This window comes from Physcomitrium patens, chromosome 19 (assembly GCF_059467195.1).
Source record: "Physcomitrium patens ecotype Gransden chromosome 19, ASM5946719v1, whole genome shotgun sequence".
In the NCBI taxonomy this organism is placed as follows: Eukaryota; Viridiplantae; Streptophyta; class Bryopsida; order Funariales; family Funariaceae; genus Physcomitrium; species Physcomitrium patens.
In genome coordinates this window covers 11,917,861-11,927,075 of record NC_143428.1, presented here as the reverse complement: position 1 = coordinate 11,927,075, position 9,215 = coordinate 11,917,861, and the positions used below count along the sequence as shown (strand labels likewise).

General features: G+C 35.3%; 1 protein-coding gene and 1 long non-coding RNA gene across 10 annotated transcripts; both read right to left on the bottom strand.

Moving 5' to 3' along the window:
* Positions 1 to 545: 545 nt before the first annotated feature.
* Positions 546 to 1,052, bottom strand: LOC149987398 (uncharacterized). The gene is made up of 2 exons (XR_016498604.1): positions 919 to 1,052; positions 546 to 760 (listed from the first exon to the last, which is right to left on the bottom strand). It is a non-coding gene; the product is annotated as an uncharacterized LOC149987398 (long non-coding RNA).
* A 161-nt stretch (positions 1,053 to 1,213) lies between these two features.
* On the bottom strand, positions 1,214 to 5,000 carry LOC112295740 (uncharacterized). Of its 9 annotated transcripts, none has more exons than XM_024547655.3 (9): positions 4,560 to 4,731; positions 4,330 to 4,393; positions 3,858 to 4,068; positions 3,402 to 3,505; positions 3,029 to 3,140; positions 2,616 to 2,705; positions 2,129 to 2,227; positions 1,547 to 1,809; positions 1,214 to 1,430 (listed from the first exon to the last, which is right to left on the bottom strand). In XM_024547655.3, the coding sequence occupies exons 3-9, from the start codon at positions 4,027 to 4,029 to the stop codon at positions 1,326 to 1,328; spliced, it is 945 nt and encodes a 314-aa protein (XP_024403423.1). In that variant the 5' UTR covers positions 4,030 to 4,068; positions 4,330 to 4,393; positions 4,560 to 4,731; the 3' UTR covers positions 1,214 to 1,325. The 9 variants fall into 9 exon arrangements, with proteins under 9 accessions (XP_024403423.1, XP_024403421.1, XP_090100867.1 ...); XM_024547653.3 differs by having other exon boundaries at positions 4,330 to 4,421; positions 4,560 to 4,700; XM_090244741.1 differs by having other exon boundaries at positions 3,858 to 4,196; positions 4,344 to 4,421; positions 4,560 to 4,700.
* Positions 5,001 to 9,215: the final 4,215 nt, after the last annotated feature.

The window sequence follows — 9,215 nt, the reverse complement described above, 5'->3', positions numbered from 1 at the left end:
ATATTATTATGAAAATATACTATATATTATATGAATATTATGAATATACATATTATACACATTATTAACTTAATATAGTTAAATAATATAATATAATATAATATTTATTACTATTGTAATATACTATATTATATAATTACATAATATATGTATGATTTTAATAATATGTATTAATATATAATTATTATTAATTCGTAAATGCAGTAATTATTATACGTTATCATATACAGTGTTATCGTTTATGTTATATCGTCTATTTAAACATATTGTTTACATGAGAATATACCATCGTGTTCATATAGAGAGAGAGAATGTTACATATTACACATGTTGTACTCAATTTATTTGTACTATTATTTATTTAATTCAATAGACCACTATTTACTCCTTATTTACTTCAATGCGAAGGGGTCCTTTGAAGCATGTTTTACTCTTGTTAGGACAACAAATCGCACCAGCAAACGCCGCAATGAAAGGACCCACCATCATTGAGAAGAGCTACTGAAGCAGGTTCCAAGCCACAAGCTCCGGTGCCGAGACTCTCGTCACATCAAATTAGTCACAGTTGCAAATGCCAAGTAGCCTGTTGTAGTTTACAATTGTTGGATACTGCATCCTCTGTGTACAGATTGGTTACGTAAATACAGCTATGGCAGCATAAACCTGCACCTCTTCCACGCTATTGCATAGCCATTCTCACCATCCTGATGCTTGGCGTGGCGAGACCTTTGGACGCACATAACGGAACCATGAAAAACGCCTGCAGTTGTGGAAAGCCACTTCAGGACGGTGAAGGTTTGGTATGGCTACCGCACTCGTTCGGAAAGAGAGATCAACTGGAGCAGTACATGCTATTCAAGTCGCACAAGCATGAGAGTTCAAGACAAGCGGGCAAAAATTGTAACAGTGAGCCCTCACCAAATAGATTTGACACCCATTCGCTGTTCAATTGACCCTAAAAGCACTTACTTCGGATCTGAGGGCGAGCTCCCACAATTTACGCACAATGCAGGTTTAAGCTACGAGCTGGATGGTTACCATGGACAAAAATTACAAGCTAAAAGCGAAAAGATGGTTGCCTCCATGACCTCCAATATCAATACAAAATTGGGATGTAGTACCAGCCGTTGGAGATGAGACTTACAACGTTCCCAGTTCTTCACAACCTTTCTGGCAAGGCTCGAATACAAGTAAGCACTCAAACCAACTCAAATTACAGGGGTCGCCTAGTGCAAAACATGCGACCAAAATCTCTATTCTCGAAAATTTTATAACGTTTTCCCTGGTTACAGTTCAAGTTGGACCCTAAAATCAAAACACTACATCTAAATTATTCCAGAAACCCAGGGCACAATCACAGGCGCAGTGGGATGTTCTCGCCTGTATACTTCATCATAATGCCCTTTAAAGTTTAATTTCGGCTTGTCTGCCTGCATACAGAAAAGGACAACAGGAGCAGTTAGAATCATTCTAACACAAGAGATAATGACACAGGGATAGACTCAATGAACCGGTTTTCAAGAAAACGGGAAAATACATAGGTTACCTGCTTTAACCAGCACTCCTGGTGCTTGTGTTCATTAACATCAGGGGAGAAGCAGCCTCCTTCAGCTGGGCAGAAGACCCATACATTACACCTTTTTTCACCACTTTTGGCTGTCCGAGCCTGCTTCAGGCATGCTTCACAGCAATCTGCTGCACTTTCCACATGATGAGTCAGACCCCAACGCACTGCAACACCATCATAGTCCGTATGTGCCTCTGCATGGCATATCTCAGGTACAGGTCTCCCAGGAATAATTCCATCTTCTGCACCTCCAATAAACAGATAATGAGCAAACCACAACAGAAACATCACAAACATGTGAAACAATCTATGTCGCATTGAGAAAATCATATCCGACATCACAAAGAAAATTAACAACAGATATTAAACACTCTTCATCACGGGTATCATATTCTCAGGAGTTAAGGCACAACTGGGATAAGGTCATGTGGGAATTATGCAATTCCCCTTAACATCTTCTGAGAACGTGAACGCAATTATCAGAGTCTAAAAACCACGGTGATCTCAACAGTCTAGCTCAAATTCCGACACACACCAGCGTTTCATCTAAGTACTGCTTACCAATCTCCGCTCCATCCTGCACTTTCCCACTCCCTTCACTTTGGTCAAGAACGTTGACCACCTCATCGGGCATCACATCTTCCTCCACAGGTACCTTGTCTGCACACAGATCCAATACAGGATTGATAATTCTATCACGGGGACCCTAAGTCAAAAATCGCAAAGTTGCAAAATGGCTTGCAACCCTATCACTCTGTAACTAATGAAAAGTAGCTACTGAAAACACTGCAGCACAGAAGCCCACCCTCTAAAACCAAAACATACGGGCCTGCTAGTATAACAAACTACAAATTCACTCATACATAATTTCAAGCATTTCGATTCTAGGAATAGCCCCGTTACGATGAAAGCCAGTCTCAATCTGACAATGACACATGCGATACAAGGGCTGCCGAAACAATCTATATCTATTTATGCGGCATTTGATATCAGTGAACATGAATTATGATTCTAAACAGGTCACAACATGATAACTTTTCAAGGCTACCTTTTTCTTGAGAGGTCATTTCAGTCTTCAGTAGAGCTGCTTCTCGGCTCTGTGCGTGTTTAAGCTTTTCCCTCCTCCATTTGTCTAATCCTGCGCAACACATAAGCACCAACAGGTAAGTTTTACCGTCGAACATCCCAAAACCATGACTCTTCAATGGACAAACACTTAAACTCGCAAACATTCCGCCAAAACTTGACATCAGCCAGTTGTTCTCAACAGAATCGACTCTGTAATGTTCAGTGAACTTGAACTAAGACGATCCGAGTTTATCAGGAAGCCCTATTTCCTGCAGAAAGAATATCAGGTAGTCGGCTAGGAATGACAAGGAGAGGGGTTGATTCGAGGCACTCAGGCACCCCGAAGGCAACATACTCAAGACCTAGCGTAAGGAGGTTATTCACGGAGTACACCTTGAAACCTAAGTCCGGTAATGCGTTTGGAAATCTCCGTTTGTTGATTTTGTGTTGCTTTGTCACTGGCAGCAACCACCTGTAACAAAGCCTCTTGTTGTATTTCCTTCACCTAAAAAAGATTTTTTTTTAAATCATGTTAATTGATGATTACTACCACGAACACTTTCTAAGAAACTAAGAAAAGTGCTCAATATCAATCGAACTCTTGTGTAAAATTTAAACAAGACTTCGGAAATACTGCACATTCACTGATGAGCAAGCAGGGAAGATATATATCACGCAAATTAGTATGAAGTGCCCCAGGGGTTGGAATGAAAATATTCTAAAAGCACGAATAATTATTTAAAAAATGAAGGTTTTAAAGGCTTACTCTTTCGATAAGTTTAACAGGCTTAGCTGCAAGTCGTGCCTGGTTTGCATCTCGAACTATATTTAGCTGCTCCTGCGCATCCAGTTTGGTTGGAAGAAAAGTACCTGCAACCTTGAACCCTTCAAACTTCGATACTACTTGATGCATTCAACACGAGTGGACTTGCCCTAAGTATCAGTTCCCCCGTATTACGAGCAATTGATCCTCTTCAACTACCTCAAGCTTTTTCAACACAGAGTTTCCTAGTCAAGAAAACTGTCAACACTATCTCAAATCCCTTCCAACCATCTCAACTGGACAATATAGTCCAAATTGATTCTGCTTCAATGTAAACTAATGTGTGGACCGGAGCAGCAAGAATTACCACAATTACCAACAGAACTCTTATAGTGAGACCAGAAAAATGCACCAAAAAGCTGCAATTGAGTGCTGGCGCGCGAGGAGTTGAATCCGTACCATCAATTTGGCGACTGTACGAGAGAGTCAAATTCGTGGCAGGCACATAGTAGGACAAGATTAGACACTGGGAGATACACACCACCATCATCAAATTGCACGCACAAATGACCACAGTGGCCTGCTTGAACGAACATCGCACCCGATAAGCCGACTCACACGCCTTTGCCATCACACAGTACTTCTCCCCCAAATCATCGGCCCCTTTCAACTGAAATCACAACGCCCGACCCATCGCTTCAACAGTTGCACCAATTCTCATTACACCCCATACCCCATTTCCATATCTTACAAGCTGTGAATTCAACTAACTTCCCGCCAACAACAGCATCCTCCTTCCTACACACAGTACCCACCCAATTCAGCAACCTTCGAAGCCCTAATTCCCACTGTATGCAACACCCCAAAATCTACAAATTCTCCTTCCAGAAAACACGAAACAGAACGAAACAAAACAAACCGTCATCCTCACGCGTTCTAAACAACCTCCGCTCAGCGAGTCGTCGAAACTCCTCCACCCCACGTCTCAGATCTAGCTGCTCGGTTTCCCCAATCAACATCCGACTGCTCATTCAAATCAACAGAAACGAGGGATTGCAGCTGCGATTCTATATAGAAAAATAAGTAAAAATAAAAACACGCTTCAATAATTCAAAATCTCTCGCAATCAAAAACAACCACAAGCACACAGGCAGACGTTACATTTCCGTAGTAGCTGTCTGTGGGGTTGATAGCAACTTGAGGGTTCTTGATGGATGGCGGAGTGAAACATTCACTAGACTGGAGCTGTTCAGGGGAGTGCAGCCTAGATTATTGCGATTGATGAGGGTCGGGAAATGAAAGCGCGCGCCGAGAGCTGTGCAGGACAACTGTGCTTTTTTGATTCCGAGTCAGGTACAAAACGAACGTTTCTAGGTGGCTTCCCAAAAGCAGCGTCAGTCGTCGACGGAAGACTTTGCTGGAGCTGTGGTTCCTGGATTCGGGATGCCGCAATGCGGCGATTGATTTGGAGGATGGTGGGGCTTATTTGACCGATGGGTTCCAGTCAATCGCTGCAGCTAACGATACATCACGCAACGGAGGTGCTGCAACCACGCAATGCCTCCTCTGACTCCCCACCGCCGTGAACACAGACAGACAGACAGACAGACGCCTTGCCCTAACGCCCTAACTCCTTGGTTTCCACCCCAGCGCTTGTGTGAATGGGGCTCGTTTTGGATGACCAGAAAAAGGCGAGGACCTTTCATCGAACGATGGATGAAGCGTCCTAAAACTTTAGATTTGTTTTGGAACTTCACTTCGAGTATGCGGATTTTTTTTTTTTTTTTTTTTATTACATTAATTTTCTATGTTACAGAGAGTCGTGATGTTATGATTTGCCTTGCATTCAAATAAAATAAAAACCATGTTTGTTTTGCTTTTATATAATGTTTTTGTCCAATATTTGTGAATGAAATTTATTTGCTTATTTTGAATAGTAGGGTTTTGTTCTTGTCTTCTTCACACTTGTCAACTCCTTTCTTGTTTCTAGTCTAATTTCAAGAGTCTCTAGTTTTCTTATCTTTTGGCAATAGCCATTCCAGTTTCTTTTTTAATATACATACTTCTCTATTTCTATTTTGTCATATTTCTTTGAAAGAGTCTCATTTGTTTTTTTTACTTCTGTTGAGTTCTTGTTCTTGATAGATTGATAAGAGTATACTTATAATATCAAAGCTTTGTCTTTTCTTAATTAATAGTGGATTATGTCTTTATCTTAATAAGACTTAAGCATATTAGAAGTTGCATATTATCCACTTCTAAATTAATGTTATCTCTAATATTTTTTTCTTTGTTTTCAAGTCTTCTCTTCTATTTGTCTTAAGTGATTTTAGACATCTCTCCTCCTTTCAGTATTATTATAATAGAGCTTTTCAAAATCAAGAATGCAATCATATAAATGCATTAGGAATTGAGAGAATTAATGTTTACAATGCATCAACTCAATTTACTATTGTGGTTGGAACTTTGTACAACACCTAGTGAGGGTCCTATTATCTCCTCAGAATCTTCTTCTTGTTTTATAATAAATATTATTTTAAAACCTAAACATTATAAAGCCTCTACCTTGTTAGATTCAAAAACCTTAGCATATTTCTTAGATGAAGAATTTGCTAAAAAACATAGCATATCTTTAGTGAAGAAAACTAAACTTGTTTATGTAGAAATCATAGATGGTGGTCCATTATCTTCAAAAAATCTTATTCATAAAATCCTTCCTATAAAAGTAACAATTAATGGTTATAGTAGTTTTGTAATATTTAATATCATTAGATCTCCCTCTAATTCAATCATTTTAGGTTTATCATGGCTATAAAAATATAACCCAAAAATAGATTGGATTTCTTTTGGACTTGATTTTTTTGAAAGTATAATTAAGAATATAGATGATCAAATAAAAAGTCATAAGTCTAGTACAATTAAACATGTATTTGTAGATGTAAGAACTTTCTTGCATGCTATAAAAAAAAGATTACCTTGTATCATTTATGTTGTACCTATTTCTAATAATAAAAAGACTTCAAGTGGTATTCTAAGCCTATATTAAGTTTTTTAAGATATATTTGAGAAAAAGAATGAAAATACTCTATCATGACATTATCCCTATGACTACTCAATTGACCTTCAAGAAAGAGCTCAAATGCCATTTGGACCAATTTATAGTTTATCACAAAATAAATTAGCTGGATTCAAGGAGTTTAATGGAAAAAATACTTACCAAAAACTGCATATGTCATTCCAAATTTCTAACAAGAGCTCTAATTTTATTTATTAAGAAAAATGATGGTTTATTGTAGATGTGTGTCAATTATCAAAGACTCAAAAAAATCACTATCAAGAATAGATACCATATACATTTGATATCTAAACTTTTTGATTAGTTGAATTAAACTAAGATCTATACGAAAATAGATCTACAAAGAACATACAATCTGCTATAGATCAAAGAAAGAGATCAATAGAAGTCTATGTTTTGAACAAGATATGGATATTTTGAATACAATGTTGTACACTTTGGACTTATAAATATACCAGCAGCTTTCCAACATCTAATAAATGATGTTTTTTGAAATTTTTCAGATGACTTTGTTGTTTGTTACCTAGATGGCATCTTAATCTATTCTAAAAACATACAAGAACATAAATTTCATATTCATTGTGTATTACAAAAATTAAAAGATGCAAGTCTTTATGCCAAGATAGAAAAGTATGTATTCCATACTACTCAAGTTGACTTCTTAGAATATATTATTTCAAATGATGAACTTATCATAGATCATAAGAAAGTTCAAACTATTATGAATTAAAAGATCTCAAACACAGTAAGAAATATCTATTTTTTTTAAGATTTGTAAACTACTACTAGATCTTCATCAATAACTTCTCTTAAGTTGGAGCTCTACTTACACGTTTGACTTGTAAAGACAAACTTAAATGGAATCAAGAAGCAAAAGTAACATTTGAAGCTTTAAAGACAACCTTTATTTCAGCATCAATCTTATATTGCGTTAATTTTTTTAAGTTATTTTTTATGAAAACAAATGTAATGGACTTTTTTTTGGATGTTGTATTATTACAAATGAGAATAGATAATAAACTTCATCTAATAGCTTCTCATTGAAGAAAAATTTTATCAACCAAGATCAACTACAAGATTCACAACAAAGAACTTCTTACAATTGTGGATTTGTTTCAAGAATAGCGCTATAATCTAGAAGACACTTCTAATCTTATCACTATTTATGTCAACCATAAGAATCTTGAATAGTTTATGTCAACGCGTATTTTGAATCATCACTAAGCTTGTTGTCATATTGTGGTTTGGCCACCATGTGAAAATATTATATTTATATGTTTGATATATAATTTACTAAATAACATTGTAAAAGTAATGTCAGTAGATTTTAATTAGTTACAGAATGTAGTTTTATGGTTTATTTTTTTATATTAAAGCTTAAAGATAATAGTTATATTATATAAGAATTTGAAATAAATTGAATAATTGAATCAAGAGATGAATTTCTAAAATTTAGGAAGAAATCTTTTGCGGAAAAAATATGTTTTGAGAGAATTTGTTACAATTTGGATATTTTATATAAAGTGAAGAGGTTTTGAGAGCCAAGACTTTGTATAAAAGTTAAAGAGAGAATAAATCACTTATTGGAGCTTAGTCAATAAATTAAAATTAAACTCTCTATAGTTAGATATTTCATGTATTTTCAAATTATAAATCACTTTATACGACACTGTTGGAGTATGTCTTTGTCAAGATTTGATTTTAAGATCACTTATCAATCCAAAAAATAATAAGATTTGTGAGACACCTTTTTTAGATATTTTTATCTTGTACCAAAAAAAATGCATCTTTTGATCAATAAAGAATGATTCTCTTGAAGCTAGAGTATTTTGATTTTTAAGCAATATAATCAACATTTACTATTGATTCAATCCTTGTCAAACAAATTCAACCAAGTATGTTCTCTGATCCTCTTGTTCATGATATTAAGAATCTTTCTTCTAAGTCTTATAATTCTTCCAAGTTCAAGTTCAAAAAAAATCCACTCTATTTTAAAAGACACCTATACATTCTACAAGGAGAAGCATATTTATATATTCTTCAAGCATATTATGAGTTTCCAATGGCCAAATACTTTGGATACAATATGACTTTAAAACTTATATCTATAGATTTTTGATGGCTATAAATATAAAAGGTAGTAAAAGACTTTGTCCAATCATGTGACATTTATTCAAGGTCAAAAACTCCTCATCATCGTCCCTATAGACTTCTCCAACCATATCCATTCCAAGACAACCATGGTCTCTATTTCTATGGATTTTATCATAGCTCTTGTAGTCTCATGTTCTTATGTCTCTATATTTGTGATAATAGATTATTTCACCTAGATGGCATATTTTGTATTATATACAAAATCTATCACAAATAAAAAAATAACCAAGCTTTTTTTTGACAATATTTATTGCTATCATTGATTACCTTAGGATATTATATTAGATAGGAGAATTTAATTTATATCAAGACTTTGGAGAATACTTTTGAAGATTCTAAGAGTAGACATAAAACTATCTTTGGCTTTCCATCTTCAAATCGATGAAAAAATAGAGCATGTAAATCAAATTTTGAAGTAATATTTGAGGTGTACCATCAACTACCAAAAAGATGATTGAACAATTCTTTTGTAAAGTTTACTTATAATAATATGGTACATTCTTCTATACTACAAATACCTTTCTTTGCTAATTATGGTTATAATCTATAACTTGATGCTTTTAGCTTTTGAAAAATTGACAATCCTA

What these genes read in the sequence shown, in the direction of transcription:
- LOC112295740 (XM_024547646.3), bottom strand. An exon ending in CTGTTAAACTTATCGAAAGA is followed by an intron (nt 3,141 to 3,401) that starts GTAAGCCTTTAA and finishes AATCTTTTTTAG; the next exon opens with GTGAAGGAAATACAACAAGA. An exon ending in AATGACCTCTCAAGAAAAAG is followed by an intron (nt 2,228 to 2,615) that starts GTAGCCTTGAAA and finishes ATCTGTGTGCAG; the next exon opens with ACAAGGTACCTGTGGAGGAA.